The 18,472-nt window shown below is 38.8% G+C and overlaps 1 protein-coding gene and 1 long non-coding RNA gene across 11 annotated transcripts in view; one reads left to right on the top strand and one right to left on the bottom strand.

Annotated features, from left to right (window-relative positions):
• The window catches only part of LOC128702140 (chloride channel protein 2), a 300,885-nt gene extending 288,531 nt beyond the window's left edge, over positions 1–12,354 (top strand). For all 6 annotated transcript variants that reach the window (XM_053796196.2, XM_053796194.2, XM_053796195.2 and 3 more), the window contains 3 exons: positions 7,005–7,073; positions 7,861–8,016; positions 10,790–12,354. In XM_053796196.2, coding sequence (XP_053652171.1) covers positions 7,005–7,073; positions 7,861–8,016; positions 10,790–11,026 — 462 coding nt within the window. In that variant the 3' untranslated portion in view covers positions 11,027–12,354. The remainder of the gene's footprint in view (positions 1–7,004; positions 7,074–7,860; positions 8,017–10,789) is intronic.
• LOC128702141 (uncharacterized) overlaps positions 1–18,472 on the bottom strand; it is a 39,201-nt gene that overhangs the window by 12,291 nt on the left and 8,438 nt on the right. The window lies entirely within an intron of this gene.

Here is an 18,472-nt window from a genome sequence, read left to right as displayed (position 1 = left end):
CTACTTTTTACTGGAAAATAATCTCCCTCTTTCCTACAATCCTAAGGCTCTCTATACTCATAAAAACTCTCAACTACTTTCAGTAACCTACACTTACTCCATACACTTGCAACATTACTGCCCTATCCACCCTGTCATGCCTTTTCTAAATCTGTATGTGGTTGCAGGGGTCAAGTCCTAGCTCCCTGCTACACCTCTAAATATATTGCTTGCCAGATTCACTCCTAGCCTCATGTTCTCTCAAAACTATGTATGGAGCCAGCCTCCACCATTTGAGATCATTCACCTTCCCAAGCACTCTGAAACTAGAGAAATACTTCCTAACATCCCTGTGACACACATGTGTAACTTCCAACTATGCCTCACAGATAGCCTGTCCTTGTCTAACATATCAATTCCTCTGAATATTTTGTATGTTATAATGTAATGTCTTTCCTGGTTCTTCAGTCCTCCAGTGTGGTTAGATTCAGTTCCAGTAGTTTCTGCTCATAGCTCTTACCCCCTTAGTTTTGGAACTAGTCTTATTGTCTTACCTCTGTGCTCTCTTCAAATGCTTCCTCAGGTGTAGGTTCCATGCCAGTGCATGTCTGGGCCAAGATGGGCCTGATATAAGTTATATATAGGGCATAGAATGTGTCTGTTGGATTCCCAAAGGCTGCTGTCTCTTAGATTTGTCAGACAAGCATTGGCTGCAGAGATTATTCAGTTGAAGTGACCCTCTGTCCCCAGAGTCTATTCTCCGTGTCTAGTCTTTTGGCCTCTTCCCAAATCTTCATAACCTTGCAATTGCTGGGGTTGAATTCAAGAAACCATTTAGCTGACCAGTCTCAGTTTGAGGCGTGTGCATTGAATGTTGTAGCATTGAAGATGGTCATATTTTATATCAATATATAATGTGTATATTATGCACAAATTAGGAGTGTAGAAGCTCGACGATTACGTGGGAGGGAGTGTTGCGGTTATTTGGGCATTTAGAGAATGGAGAGGGATAGAATGGCAGAGGTGTATAAATTTGAGGAGGAAGGTAAGGGCCATACCGAAAATGGTTGAAGGGGAAGTGAAGGAGGAGTATTTGAGTTTTAGGGCTTATGTATCTAGCAGGCTCATATGTAAACCACATGAACTTGTGATGGACAGACAGACTATTCATTCAGTTTACATGTACTGTTAAAAGTAGAAAAGAGGCATCTGACAATCAATATGTGGAACAGTAGAAAACTAGGTACCAAATCTGTGCACTAAAGCAACCTAATATAATGTGAGATATGCTGTGTGTGTGTATGTATATGTGTGTGTATGTATGTGTGTATGTATGTATATGTATGTGTGTGTATGTGTATGTGTATACAGTGGACCCCCGCATAACGATCACCTCCGAATGCGACCAATTATGTAAGTGTATTTATGTAAGTGCGTTTGTACGTGTATGTTTGGGGGTCTGAAATGGACTAATCTACTTCACAATATTCCTTATGGGAACAAATTTGGTCAGTACTGGCACCTGAACATACTTCTGGAGTGAAAAAATATCGTTAACCGGGGGTCCAATGTATGTATGTATGTATGTATAATATATATATATATATATATATATATATATATATATATATATATATATATATATATATATATATATATATATATATATATATATATATATATATATATATATACATACATACATACATACATTGGACCCCCGGTTAACGATATTTTTTCACTCCAGAAGTATGTTCAGGTGCCAGTACTGACCGAATTTTTTCCCATAAGGAATATTGTGAAGTAGATTAGTCCATTTCAGACCCCCAAACATACACGTACAAACGCACTTACATAAATACACTTACATAATTGGTCGCATTTGGAGGTGATCGTTATGCGAGGGTCCACTGTATATTATATATGTATATATATATATATATATATTTATTTTTTTTTCAACAAGTCGGCTGCCTCCCACCGCGGCAGGGTGACCCAAAAAAAGAAAGAAAATCCCCAAAAAAGAAAATACTTTCATCATCATTCAACACTTTCACCACACTCACACATTATCACTGCGTTTGCAGAGGTGCTCAGAATACAACGGTTTAGAAGCATATACATGTACGCATAAAGATACACAACATATCCCTCCAAACTGCCAATATCCCAAACCCCTCCTTTAAAGTGCAGGCATTGTACTTCCCATTTCCAGGACTCAAGTCAGACTATATGAAAATAACTGGTTTCCCTGAATCCCTTCACTAAATATTACCCTGCTCATACTCCAACAGATCGTCAGGTCCCAAGTATCATTCATCTCCATTCACTCCTATCTAACACACTCGTGCACGCTTGCTGGAAGTCCAAGCCCCTCGCCCACAAAACCTCCTTTACCCCCTCTTTCCAACCCTTTCGAGGACAACCCCTACTCCTCCTTCCTTCCCCTATAGATTTATATGCTTTCCATGTCATTCTACTTTGATCCATTCTCTCTAAATGACCAAACCACCTCAACAACCCCTCTTCTGCCCTCTGACTAATACTTTTATTAACTCCACACCTTCTCCTAATTTCCACACTCCGAATTTTCTGCATAATATTTACACCACACATTGCCCTTAGACAGGACATCTCCACTGCCTCCAACCGTCTCCTCGCTGCTGCATTTACCACCCAAGCTTCACATCCATATAAGAGTGTTGGTACTACTATACTTTCATACATTCCCTTCTTTGCCTCCATAGATAACGTTTTTTGACTCCACATGTACCTCAACGCACCACTCACCTTTTTTCCCCTCATCAATTCTATGATTAACCTCATCCTTCATAAATCCATCCGCCGACACGTCAACTCCCAAGTATCTGAGAACATTCACTTCTTCCATACTCCTCCTCCCCAATTTGATATCCAATTTTTCTTTATCTAAATCATTTGATACCCTCATCACCTTACTCTTTTCTATGTTCACTTTCAACTTTCTACCTTTACACACATTCTCAAACTCATCCACTAACCTTTGCAATTTTTCTTTAGAATCTCCCATAAGCACAGTATCATCAGCAAAAAGTAACTGTCAATTCCCATTTTGAATTTGATTCCCCATAATTTAATCCCACCCCTCTCCCGAACACCCTAGCATTTACTTCTTTTACAACCCCATCTATAAATATATTAAACAACCATGGTGACATTACACATCCCTGTCTAAGTCCTACTTTTACTGGGAAGTAGTCTCCCTCTCTTCTACACACCCTAACCTGAGCCTCACTATCCTCATAAAAGCTCTTTACAGCATTTAGTAACTTACCACCTATTCCATATACTTGCAATATCTGCCACATTGCTCCTCTATCCACTCTATCATATGCCTTTTCTAAATCCATAAATGCAATAAAAACTTCCCTACCTTTATCTAAATACTGTTCACATATATGCTTAAATGTAAACACTTGATCTACACATCCCCTACCCACTCTGAAGCCTCTCTGCTCATCTGCAATCCTACATTCTGTCTTACCTCTAATTCTTTCAATTATAACCCTACCGTATACTTTTCCTGGTATACTCAGTAAACTTATTCCTCTATAATTTTTACAATCTTTTGTCCCCTTTCCCTTTATATAAAGGGACTATACATGCTCTCTGCCAATCCCTAGGTACCTTCCCCTCTTTCATACATTTATTAAACAAAAGTACCAACCACTCCAACACTATATCCACCTCTGCTTTTAACATTTGTCATGATCCCATCAGTTCCAGCTGCTTTACCCCCTTTCATTCTACGTAATGCCTCACGTACCTCCACCACACTTACATTCTGCTCTTCTTCACTCCTAAAAGATGGTATACCTCCCTGGCCAGTGCACGAAATTACCGCCTCCCTTTCTTCCTCAACATTTAAAAGTTCCTCAAAATATTCTCGCCATCTACCTAATACCTCCCTCTCCCCATCTACTAACTCCCCTACTCTGTTTTTAACTGACAAATCCATACTTTCCCTTTGCTTTCTTAACTTGTTTAACTCACTCCAAAATTTCTTCTTATTTTCATTAAAATTTCTTGACAGTGCCTCTCCCACTCTATCATCTGCTCTCCTTTTGCACTCTCTCACCACTCTCTTCACCTTTCTTTTACTCTCCATATACTCTGCTCTTCTTATAACACTTCTGCTTTGTAAAAACCTCTCATAAGCTTCCTTTTTCTCTTATCACACCCTTAACATCATCATTCCACCAATCACTCCTCTTTCCTCCTGCCCCCACCCTCCTATAACCACAAACTTCTGCCCCACATTCTAATACTGCATTTTTAAAACTATTCCAACCCTCTTCAACCCCCCCATTACTCATCTTTGCACTATCCTACCTTTCTGCCAATAGTCGCTTATATCTCACCCGAACTTCCTCCTCCCTTAGTTTATACACTTTCACCTCCCTCTTACTTGTTGTTGCCACCTTCCTCTTTTCCCATCTACCTCTTACTCTAACTGTAGCTACAACTAAATAATGATCTGATATATCAGTTGCCCCTCTATAAACATGTACATCCTGGAGCCTACCCATCAACCTTTTATCCACCAATACATAATCTAATAAACTACTTTCATTACGTGCTACATCATACCTTGTATATTTATTTATCCTCTTTTTCATAAAATATGTATTACTTATTACCAAATTTCTTTCTACACATAGCTCAATTAAAGGCTCCCCATTTACATTTACCCCTGGCACCCCAAATTTACCTACTACTCCCTCCATAACATTTTTACCCACTTTAGCATTGAAATCCCCAACCACCATTACTCTCACACTTGATTCAAAACTCCCCACGCATTCACTCAACATTTCCCAAAAATCTCTCTCCTCTACACTTCTCTCTTCTCCAGGTGCATACACGCTTATTATAACCCACTTTTCACATCCAATCTTTATTTTACTCCACATAATCCTTGAATTAATACATTTATAGTCCCTCTTTTCCTGCCATAGCTTATCCTTCAACATTATTGCTACTTGATTACTTGATGAAAAGTAAGGGTATCGTAAGCACTATTACAGAATTCTTTTTTCTGTAGTTTTTAGGACAATAACTGCCATTTTGTATAAGAGTTTATTATAATATACTGTATTGGGTTTCAAAAATCTATGGATAATATAATAAATTGCTAAATGTGTAAGGGTCATATAATGCTGTGAAAATCCATACAGTATATTTTATAAATATTCTGAGATTGGTCTTAATTTTATGTGCTAGATCAGTATATGTAATATATACAGACTTTGCAAAAAGCCTTCGACAAGTGTGACCATGGCGTAATAGCGCACAAAATGCGTGCTAAAGGAATAACAGGAAAAGTCGGTCGATGGATCTATAATTTCCTCACTAAGAGAACACAGAGAGTAGTCGTCAACAGAGTAAAGTCCGAGGCAGCTACGGTGAAAACCTCTGTTCCACAAGGCACAGTACTCGCTCCCATCTTGTTCCTCATCCTCATATCCGACATAGACAAGGATGTCAGCCACAGCACCGTGTCTTCCTTTGCAGATGACACCCGAATCTGCATGACAGTGTCTTCCATTGCAGACACTGCAAGGCTCCAGGCGGACATCAACCAAATCTTTCAGTGGGCTGCAGAAAACAATATGAAGTTCAACGATGAGAAATTTCAATTACTCAGATATGGTAAACATGAGGAAATTAAATCTTCATCAGAGTACAAAACAAATTCTGGCCACAAAATAGAGCGAAACACCAACGTCAAAGACCTGGGAGTGATCATGTCGGAGGATCTCACCTTCAAGGACCATAACATTGTATCAATTGCATCTGCTAGAAAAATGACAGGATGGATAATGAGAACCTTCAAAACTAGGGAGGCCAAGCCCATGATGACACACTTCAGGTCACTTGTTCTATCTAGGCTGGAGTATTGCTGCACACTAACAGCACCTTTCAAGGCAGGTGAAATTGCCGACCTAGAAAATGTACAGAGAACTTTCACGGCGCGCATAACGGAGATAAAACACTTCAATTACTGGGAGCGCTCGAGGTTCCTAAACCTGTATTCCCTGGAACGCAGGAGGGAGAGATACATGATTATATACACCTTGAAAATCCTAGAGGGACTAGTACCGAACTTGCACACGAAAATCACTCACTACGAAAGCAAAAGACTTGGCAGGCGATGCACCATCCCCCCAATGAAAAGCAGGGGTGTCGCTAGCACGTTAAGAGACCATACAATAAGTGTCAGGGGCCCGAGACTGTTCAACTGTCTCCCAGCACACATAAGGGGGATTACCAACAGACCCCTGGCAGTCTTCAAGCTGGCACTGGACAAGCACCTAAAGTCAGTTCCTGATCAGCCGTGCTGTGGCTCGTACGTTGGTTTGCGTGCAGCCAGCAGCAACAGCCTGGTTGATCAGGCTCTGATCCACCAGGAGGCCTGGTCACAGACCGGGCCACGGGGGCGTTGACCCCCGGAACTCTCTCCAGGTAATAGAAAATTGGTTTCACGTACTTACATTGGACTCGCTAAGAGAAGAGCAACAGATTAGGTTTTCTGACAGTATTAAGCAGCTTGAAGGCTTTAAGTAATTTTGAATGGCCAAATTTCATTCAAATTAGATAGAAGTGGTTCAGGTTATTTAAGACAACATTGGTACTATGGATAATGTTGTAAAATCACATGGATATTGGGGATAGGCACTACTGGGTCTGTCCAGTAATTAAGTGACTGCAAGGATAGGGACATCCCTGGCAAGGATGACCTGACAAGGTCTTAATATCCCCAACATGACCCTGAGTCTACCATATAATAAACCAAAATTTAAATATTCAGTAACAAAATATGATTGAAGTAGGTACTCATAGAAGCATGTGTGAGAGAATTACATCTATTTTGTTCTTATTATTGGACAAATTTTAGTTAATTTTTGAGATTGGTTATGCTTTACAAATATTTATATTCATATGTTAAAGATTAAGAATAAGTGCTTGTTTTCTCTCATTTCCAGAAAAAGCCTCAGCTGGATTTGTCAGACGAGGAGAGATCTATATGGGAGATGATGGAACTAGCTAAGGAGGCAAGTGGATATATGATTCAAATTTGTATAATGGAAAGTTTATTTCTATCAGAATAATTCTTTTAAAAAGGAACTAGTTGCTAAAGTGTGTAATTATGGAAGTGTTATCAGGCACTTAAATATGATCTCTTTTTGGTAGTAATGTAAAAATTTACTGGAAGTCCAACAACTGTAAGCAAGTCGTATTACAATGTCGCGAGTCATGTGTAAGTATTAAGTTAATATATAAAGCTTAGAAGTATCCTTGATATTAAATGAATTTTATTTTTACAATCTTTCTTGAATTAGCTTCACAAAGATGTTTAACAGGGAAAAAGATGAATTTTAAGCAAAAATAATTTGATTTTGTCTTAAGGACCTTTATAGACTCAATGTTTCAACTACTTTCATGTCAGTTTTAAAAGAGTGAGTAGGCACTGTTCACATGGAAAAGAGAAAGCACTTGCTACAATTTAGTGGACAAAAATTTGTATTGGTTTTGCAATAGTAATCATAACTTAAACATGGTAATTTTTTTTTTTTTTTTTTTTTTTGGGGGGGGGGGGGGGCAGCCTAAGTGGGAAATGGCCGATGCATTAATAAAAAAAAATTAAAATTGGTGTATGAAATGCCTAAATACATATTTTTGAAAACTGAGGATTAATTAATTCAGCAACATGTGTTATTTCTTTTATGCACAACTGAAATTACTTCTTAAAACTTTCTTAATTGTATGTGTAATCTAAAGTAAGTAATGTAGTACTATTCTGTGCTCAGACAAAAAATAATGTAATATTCTCTCCTTCAGGTGGACTTCAGCAAATGTCACATTGACCCTGCACCATTCCAGTTGGTTGAAAGAACATCCCTCTTACGTGTCCACTCCATGTTTTCTATGTTGGGTATCAACCATGCATATGTCACTGCAATTGGACGACTCATAGGAGTTTTAGCTTTAAAGGAGGTCTGTATATTATGCAACTGCTTGAAACTTCCATACTTTCAATGAATTTCCATGCTGCATCTAATCAATTTTTTTTTTTTTTTTTTTTGTCTAATGACCATGTTACTACAGGATTGGTCTTCATTATTCCATGTGGCTTTGGGCATTTTATTTTATCTACACGAATTTTTAAAGCTGCTGTAGTTATAAAAGTTTCCAGTTGCTTGCACATTAATGAATTTTGTATTAATCATACAAGTACCAATTTCTTCCTGAAGATTTTCTTGCAGTGCTCAGAATTAAGCTGCTTTGGTCTGCTGGGGACCATTGTCGAGTCACAGTTGAGCAAGAAAAAAAAGACCAGAAGATTGTGACTTACTAGTAGTGGTAACAATAGTAATAGTTGTAGAAGTAAAAGATTTATTAATAATGGCAGGACAGTAGATGAGAGGAGCACTGCAGTAGGTCTTCTGGCTCACACTAAGCAGGAGTAGTGGTAAACTAATGAGGGTAAATTACATCTCTAAGCAGTGGAAAAAAAAAAAACACCTGTTCAGAAAGAGCAAAGGAGTACTGCAGCAGGTTTACTGGCCCATGCTGGAAAAAAAAAAAACGGAAAGGAGACAGAAGAGAGGAAAGGTAAAAGAAATACAAAAGACAGGTCAAGAGAAGTTGAGGAGGTAAAGGTCATATCAAGTCACAGGTGTTATGAAGATTAGAGCATTTAGCAATGTACTGAGAAAGGCAGGCACCTACAAACAAAACAGGGACTAAGCTTCATGTTCGGAATGTGTATGAGGTGCTATCAAAACGTTCTCAGACTCAAATTTTCATGCGCTTCCTGTGTGAAATATGGTGGCGGTGGCGTAGATCATAATACGCAGTACACTTCTTTGTGAAGTGGCATGACAAGTCTCGGTGAGGTTGGACATTTTGTTGAGGCTAGATTTTTAATTTTTTGTCAGTCCTTTGTTGTGATTTTCTGTGAACAGAACAGAATATTAAGAAGAAAGGACAGTGTGTATGAAGTTGTTTCATGCTCGTGTCAAAGCAGTTTAACCAAAAATTTTAACGTGAGGCAAGTGGCTGTGAAATTAGTGGCAAAAAAAAAAAACAAAAAAAAAACATGGCGGTCGTCCACCACCCACCCTGTTCCCCAGGTCTATTCCACATGTGACTTTTCTCTTCCTCAAAATAAAAATGACACTTGGGCAGAGTTTTTATGATGTGGTGGAGATTCAAACAGAATTGCAGGCTGCATTTGATACCATTAAGGAAGAAATGTTTCGAAATGTGGCTGAGGTGCTGGGATTAGTATAGTCTCCCAAGGAGACTATATGACCCTTGTCGGTTTAGCACTTTATTATTTGATTATAATTAGATGGATGAATTTATGAAGGATGAGGTTAATCATAGAATTGATGAGGGAAAAAAGGTGAGTGGTGCGTTGAGGTATATGTGGAGTCAAAAAACGTTATCTATGGAGGCAAACAAGGGAATGTATGAAAGTATAGTAGTACCAACACTCTTATATGGATGTGAAGCTTGGGTGGTAAATGCAGCAGCGAGGAGACGGTTGGAGGCAGTGGAGATGTCCTGTCTAAGGGCAATGTGTGGTGTAAATATTATGCAGAAAATTCGGAGTGTGGAAATTAGGAGAAGGTGTGGAGTTAATAAAAGCATTAGTCAGAGGGCAGAAGAGGGGTTGTTGAGGTGGTTTGGTCATTTAGAGAGAATGGATCAAAGTAGAATGACATGGAAAGCATATAAATCTATAGGGGAAGGAAGGAGGGGTAAGGGTTGGAAAGGGGGTAAAGGAGGTTTTGTGGGCGAGGGGCTTGGACTTCCAGCAAGCGTGCATGAGCGTGTTAGATAGGAGTGAATGGAGACGAATGATACTTGGGACCTGACGATCTGTTGGAGTGAGCAGGGTAATATTTAGTGAAGGGATTCAGGGAAACCGGTTATTTTCATATAGTCGGATTTGAGTCCTGGAAATGGGAAGTACAATGCCTGCACTTTAAAGGAGGGGTTTGGGATATTGGCAGTTTGGAGGGATATGTTGTGTATCTTTATACGTATATGCTTCTAAACTGTTGTTTTCTGAGCACCTCTGCAAAAACAGTGATAATGTGTGAGTGTGGTGAAAGTGTTGAATGAGGAAAGTATTTTCTTTTTGGGTCACCCTGCCTCGGTGGGAGACGGCCGACTTGTTGGAAAAAAAAAAAAAAAAATTAGATGGAGAGAACTTCAACTATGTAATTAGGTAAGCCTATGTATTTTCTTGTGGCAGTCCGGGAATGTTTTGATAGTACCTCATATTAGGGCTGATTCAACACAGGCATTAGTGAAGAGTAGTTTTAATAGGACCAGATTTGATCTTTGCTTTGAGATGTAGTTTACCATCATTGCTTTATCACGAGTCCTGCCTAACTTGGGCCAGTACTGCTCCTCTGTTCTTTTGTTTACCATTATTACTATTGCTAATTCTTTTACTACTACAATCTCTAATACTACTACTACTTATGCTATGATTATCATCATCACTACTACTATCCTCCTCTTACCTCTTGATTTTTTCTCCTCTTTCTTGCTCAAATGCGACTTGAAGTGGTCTAGGATAGATCGAAATGTTGCCTAAACTTTTTTTCATAAATGATTTGTTACAGCCACATTGTGATCTGTATTCTTCTTTACATGTAAATTTATAATTTAAACCTCTCTACATTATTCTTTTTACCCATCCTTTTATTTAATTTTAAATACCACGTGCAAAACCCAATTTTTGTTTCAGGTTCGTATGGCCATTGACGGACAGTATGTTGGCCAGGCCCAGAGTACAACCCCACAAGCCAGCTTACCCAACACACCCACATCACCAATGCGATCTTCGATTGGGTCAAGTGTCTCGCCTCAGAGACTTGGACCTCTCAGCACTGTACAGCTTTCTGACCCTGAAGCAGGAATGGTTTCCAATAGAGGTTCTAGAGCTCAGCTGATTAATTACCCAAATGGACACTCTTACAGCTGAGAGAGAGAGAATTTAGTGGATTGAGTGAATTTTTAATAATTTTTAAATGAATCCCCCCCAACCCCCTGTGATCTGTGATCTTACCTGTGGACAGTGGTTATTTTATACGAGTTGGTATCTCACACGATTAGTATCTGATAGTATCCTTTCAAGTTAGATATCGATATATATTGTTGAATACTGTATATTGTAATTTTACCAAAGTTGAGGACATTCCAGTATTATATTGAATTGATTCTCAGAATGAGAATTAACAATATTTCATTGAGCAGTGCATGTCTAGGGTATTTTATTTTTTATATTTTTAAAGAATTTAAATTTTTTTTTTTTTTTTTTTTTTCATTTTTAAACCATCTTTCCAAATGCTCACCCCAGATCTCAAAAAGAAAAAAATCCAGTTAGTGTAATTTTTTAAACATAGTTTAATATGTTAGATAAATTATACTTACTGGGTTTATGTAGATATTTTTAAATAGTTTAGTTTTACCAAATAGCAAAGCAAATTCCTCTTGACAAATTGTTGCCCCAGACATGTGCCTGTTACACCCAATTTTTGAAAACTGTACTGGGTATTTTTATGCTGCAACTATTTGCCTGTTACTACACATTTTTGTATAATTATCATTTTTTCTACTTTTAAAATTATATTGAATTGATTGGCAATTGATTCAGCAAGGGTCATCACTTACCAAGTTTTCTTGGGAAAAAATTTTATATAGCCACCAAGATTATAACAAAAATTAATACTGTAGCACTCGGTAGTGTGCACAGTTCATGTGACATTTAGACATTGTCATATTTGAAGCATATAACCAATTGGTTACTGATGAAATTTGACATGCGAAGTCAAATGGCATCTTTTAGGCTATTGGGGGAGGAGAGCTTTCTGTGATAAAGACTATAAAAGCATTAGGCATACAATATTTGTGAAGTAGGAAGTGCCACATTAAAGTATCAGTACTTTAATTGCTAAGTAATTATTTGTAATTTATTTATAGCTTTGTAATGTGATACTATTACAGTACTAAAAACTTTTTTTTTTTGTAAGATATCAGCGAGTGCTATTGGCATAATAATCTTAATTTCATTACCCATTAAGTGATTTTTAGGCAATTCATTTTATGTTCATCTGTTCATACGTGAAGTGTGTTCCTAAGCGCAGAGCATCATGTAATTATTTTCACAAAAAACTAAACTCGGCTTAGGAAGTACATATTTTAATATATATACATATATATATATATCTATATATATAAAAATATTATAAAACCTATTTCTAACTACATGTGAATCTCAAGTTTGTTATTACATGTGTATTGTATATAAAAGAGTTTTATTTCCCTCTCAATATTATACAGGTCTTGTACATTATCCTCAAGTGTACAAAGCTACCTAATTATTTTGATAACACTGGCCATCCCCCCTCTCACCATGGGAGAGTGACCAATAGAAAAGTAACAAACATTCCCTGCCATCATTCAACTGTTTTGTCAGGAGCTTGATATCACAGTTCAGATGGCCTTTTGAACAGCAACAGCCACACCTGTTTAAGAGTACAGTCACTGTATTTCCCACCTCCAGGACTCGAGGTCTAACCTGTTTTCCTAAATCTCTTCATATTACCTTGATCCCAATCATTAAAAAACCACTTGCCTTCACTCATTCCACTCTAATGTTTTCACACAAGCCACTAAATCTTTATCCCCTTCCTACCCCCAGATTTATATATACCCTTCTAGTCATCTTATTTTTCTTCCTCTCTAATTGCCTATGCCACCTCAACAGCCCCTGATTTATACTTTAGGTAACCCCATTTCTAATATCCAAATTCTCCGGATAATATTCACACCACACGTTGCCCTTAAACCACAATATCTCCAAGGCCTCCAACCTCCTCCCTACTGTAACGTTTAAAATCCAATCTCTTATAAATGTTGGTACTACTACCCTCTGGTCCATTTCCCTATCTGCCTTCTTGGATAAAGTAGTTTATCTCCAAAGATGCCTCAATGCACCACCCACCTTTCCCCACTCTCAGTACAGTAACCTATCTGCCAACAAGTTCACTCCTAAATATCTGAACACATTTACTCCCTCCAATCTGATATTCAATCTTTCACTGCCTAGAATATGTTAACTCATCACCTTCCTTGTTTTTTTTTTTTTACATTAGCTTTTAATTTTCTTCTACACACCTTCTCAAATTCCTCCATTATCCTTTGTAATTTCTCTTAAAGAATGTATCGTTGGCAAAGAATAACTGACAACTACTTTGTATCAAATTCATTATCTTTTAATCCCACACCTCTTCCTAGCACTCCAGCATTCTTATACATGTATTTTACAACTCCATCTATATGTTAAAAAACATGTTGACATCGCACATCCTTGTCTAAAGCCTACTTTTATGGGAAAATAATCCAGCAAGCGTGCGTGAGCGTATTAGATAGGAGTGAATGGAGATAAATGGTACTTGGGACCTGACGATCTGTTGGAGTGTGAGCAGGGTAATATTTAGTGAAGGGATTCAGGGAAACCGGTTATTTTCATAGTCGGACTTGAGTCCTGGAAATGGGAAGTACAATGCCTGCACTTTGAAGGAGGGGTTTGGGATATTGGCAGTTTGGAGGGATATGTTGTGTATCTTTATATGTGTATGCTTCTAAACTGTTGTATTCTGAGCACCTCTGCAAAAACAGTGATAATGTGTGAGTGTGGTGAAAGTGTTGAATGATGAAAGTATTTTCTTTTTGGGGATTTTCTTTCTTTTTTGGGTCGCCCTGCCTCGGTGGGAGACGGCCGACTTGTTGAAGAAAAAAAAAAAAAAATATCCCCTTCCGACATAAAATAACCAGAGCCTCGCTGCATAAAATTTTCTTACTTTGACTACCTATTCCATACATTTGTAACATATGACACACTGCTTCCCTATCACATTCCTTTCATAAATGTGAGAAGTTCCTTACCTTCACCAAAGTATTATCATATGCTTCAATGTAAACACTTGGTCTACACATCCTTCACACTTCCTCTGCAATCCTACTTTCTATCTTACCCCTAATTCTTTCAATAACTTCTCCATCCACTGTCCTGTATACTATACTCGACAGGTTTGTTCCCCTAAAATTTTTTACACTTGCACCTTATGCAAATGAACCACAGTAAGGGTGGAGTTAGAACCCATGGCAAGTGTCATAAAACTCCAGGCCAGTGCATAAGCCACTGGACCCGCTGGTTACAAATGAACTATGCATGCTCTGTGCCAATCCTTGGATATCCTCCCTTCCCTCAGCCATACTGAACTATATCCCCACCTGCATTTGCATTATCCCAATCCCATTCCCTCGAGGGAGGTTCCTCGATACTGATGAGGGGGTGTTGATCTTGGGAATTGGGAGTCTGCTCTGGTTCCCTGAATTGAGCCTGAATACCTTCCATCCCCCATCCCATATGCACTGTATAATCCTATAGGTTTTGTGCTCCCCCATGATTATAATCCCATCCCAGCTGCTTTACCTCCTAATATCTGTCTGCTGCCTCATGCACTTTTCCCACAGTCATGTACGTCTCTTCCTTATTCCTACAAGATGTTGTAATTACTCACCCACATATCATTAAATATTCTTGTCAAATACCTTAGTGCTTTTCCTGGATGTACTACCATCTGGTAAATGTGGTATTTAGATGAATGGCTCAGAGAACTGACAAGTTGATAAATTAGACACAAGTGCAACACTTGGGTATCTTTGTCGATTCTCTGAACCATTCATCTACATTCCTGTCTGACACAGCAACATCTTGGGATCTTAATACAGGGAATTCTTCACTTGCCTAACCCTTGGGCACGACCTACTTTCACATTGGACAAATGTGATACCACCTACGACTGATGCACCTCTCCTGCCTACGGTATATAAGCTACTTCTCCGCACATATGCTGTATTCTTTTCCTCATTAAAGATACCCAAGTGTTGCACGTGTGTATTTTATCAAAATGTGGTATTCTTTCTAGTGATGGTATTTTTATTTCATTACATTCTAAATACATAAACTTCAAATTTTTTATCCTCAAAATATCTAAACAAAATTCTATGCAAAGCCATATTAAGAGACATTTAAAGAGACAACAGCATCAGATGAACATAACAGTTTGTTAACCCATATATCATACATTATAAAGCATGCTAAACCCATATGGGTCATACAGTACTAAGGTACGAAGATGTGGAAAGATACAGGGTTAGTGCAGGTGTAAAATATACGTTGGTATAAACCTTGGTAATAAATACCGACAAGTTGGTTTAGAAAGACACGTAAGCAAACGCTAACATATTTATTAGAAAACGTTTCGGTCCTGGGACCTTGATCACTTCTAACATACAGAGGTAGAAAGACATTATATATATATAGGCGGAGAGTGAGGTGTGACGCACATGACCTGAGGAATGTCATAAGAACTTAAGAATGGAGGTACATTGCTGAAGGCGTACTGGCCCATGCGAGGCAGGTCCTTATCAAAACAATCTCTACCTATGATGAGGACGGGTAGACGATGAAATCGTGTGACTCCTGTGTTGTTGGGTTGGTGCTGCTGAAGTATCACGTATGCCAATGTTTTTGAAATTTTGTAGTTTCCAGTGTTGCGTTCTATAGTGTCGGTGACGGCGATTAGTGAGGCTTCTAGGCACCATCGGCGTCTGAGGTCTGGTTCTGTGAGAATGAGTTGTCTCATTCCAGTTCATCAAATGCCCCGTGGAGTCTCTGTGGAGGACACATGCGTACCTTACATCGTCTCTGTTAGAGGCATTTCGATGCTCATTCAGGCGGACTGCAAGATCTCTGCCTGTCTCGCCTACATATTTCTTGGGACAGAACCCACAGGGGATAGTGTAGACACCTGCTGTAGAAGTTAGAGGTGTGAGCAGGCATCTACACTATCCCCTGTGGGTTCTGTCCCAAGAAATATGTAGGCGAGACAGGCAGAGATCTTGCAGTCCGCCTGAATGAACATCGAAATGCCTCTAACAGAGACGATGTAAGGTACGCATGTGTCCTCCACAGAGACTCCACGGGGCATTTGATGAACTGGAATGAGGCACAACTCATTCTCGCAGAACCAGACCTCAGACGCCGACGGTGCCTAGAAGCCTCACTAATCGCCGTCACCGACACTATAGAACGCAACACTGGAAACTACAAAATTTCAAAAACATTGGCGTACGTGATACTTCAGCAGCACCAACCCAACAACACAGGAGTCACATGATTTCATCGTCTACCCATCCTCATCATAGGTAGAGGTTGTTTTGATAAGGACCTGCCTCGCATGGGCCAGTACGCCTTCTGCAGTGTTCCTCCATTCTTATGTTCTTATGACATTCCTCAGGTCACGTGCATCACACCTCACTCTCCGCCTATATATATATATACAGTGGACCCCCGCATAACGATTACCTCCGAATGTGACCAATTATGTAAGTGCGTTTGTATGTGTATGTTTGGGGATCTGAAATGGACTAATCTACTTCACAATATTTCTTATGGGAACAAATTCGGTCAGTACTGGCACCTGAACATACTTCTGGAGTGAAAAAATATCGTTAACCGGGGGTCCACTGTATATATATAATATCTTTCTACCTCTGTATGTTAGAAGTGATCAAGGTCCCAGGACCGAAACGTTTTCTAATAAATATGTTAGTGTTTGCTTACGTGTCTTTCTAAACCAAAATATATGTTAAAGTTAGTGCAATAGTTTAATTTATTAAAAAGTCACCGAGTCAGCATTGAAAGTGGGAGTTAAGGGAGGTCAGTGTACTGAAGATGTTTAACCCTTAAACTGTCCAAGCAGATCTACGTTCACATGCGTAGTGCTCCAAAAGTAGATCTACGTTTTTTTACATATTTTCAAATATAACAAAAAAAATAGTAGTTCAAAGTTTTTTTACACGTTCTCAAATGTAAAAAAAAAAATACTACTTTTTTTACATACTTTCAAATGTTGAAAAAACGTAGATCTACGTTTGGACAGTTTAAGGGTTAAAGCAAATCCTGGGTGCTCTCTGCTAGATAAGATGTCTATTAAGACATGGAAAGCCTGCAGCTTGACCAGTCAGTCCTCAAAGAGGTGCTGGGTCTCTCTCAATGTGGTATGTACATGAGAGTTGAAATACATAATCATGAGGGCAATTTTCCATATTCTCTAATAATGAAAAGATGGCATGGACCCTAATTGCAGTTGGAAAGCAATTTGTTTTAGACTCCCACACTACCCAGAAACTTTTACCAGCATTTATGTCAGCAGTTTCAAGTCACTGAGAGTACCAGAAATTAATCCTTAAAAAAAAAAAGAGAGAGAGAGACAGAGATCCATTACATTAGATTGAATCTGCCTATTCTTTGCCTTGAGTGTCAGTGTGACCAGGGATCCAGTAAGATTCTATGTGCTTGCTAGTAATGCGACAGTCACCATTGTATGTAAAGTATGATAAGATGCGAGAAGTCAAATTTTTGGTTAGTTTCGGAGTCTAAAACAAAGACTTTCCATCAGACTGCAATTAGGTTCCTTGTAATCTATTCATCATTATTAAGTGTGAGAAATTGCTTCAGGATTGTGAATCCAAACACCTACAACTTGCACATGGATACCACTGGCAGGTCAAGCTATAGGCTCACTATGTCCTAGATTGTCCTATCTAGCAAAGAGCACCTAGGATTCACTTTCAGCATCTTCAATACAGTGATCTATTGAGCATGCTAAAGTCCAACTGTCAATGCTAATTCACCGACTTAAAATTTTAAAAAATTGAACTATTGTACTAACTTAGAATGTTATGAAATAAATATACCATGGAGGCAACAGTTAAAGGAATAAGATAGATGATGGCATAAGGCAAAAAAGTTATGGAGTTTTGAGACTGATCGCAGGTTCTAAACCCACCCGTGGTATGGTTTGAGACCTTGACAATGAGTAAGGAAGAAGCACTAAGTTACCAAGTCTCACCTGCGTTTTACCTTGTGACTTCAGGTCATTAAAGGACATGCGTGCATGCGAGAGCGAGAGAGAGACTAACAGTCGTGGGATCGAGTGTTAATGTTCACATTTTTAAGTGAATATGAAATATTAATATACAATTACTGGGAGCGCTTGAGGTTTCTAAACCTGTATTCCCTGGAACGCAGGAGGGAGAGATACATGATTATATACACCTGGAAAATCCTAGAGGGACTAGTACCGAACTTGCACACGAAAATCACTCACTACGAAAGCAAAAGACTTGGCAGACGATGCACCATCCCCCCAATGAAAAGCAGGGGTGTCACTAGCACGTTAAGAGACCATACAATAAGTGTCAGGGGACCGAGACTGTTCAACTGCCTCCCAGCACACATAAGGGGGATTACCAACAGACCCCTGGCAGTCTTCAAGCTGGCACTGGACAAGCA

Source organism: Cherax quadricarinatus, chromosome 83 (assembly GCF_038502225.1).
Source record: "Cherax quadricarinatus isolate ZL_2023a chromosome 83, ASM3850222v1, whole genome shotgun sequence".
NCBI classification, from domain to species: Eukaryota; Metazoa; Arthropoda; class Malacostraca; order Decapoda; family Parastacidae; genus Cherax; species Cherax quadricarinatus.
This window is presented reverse-complemented; position numbering and strand designations above follow the sequence as displayed.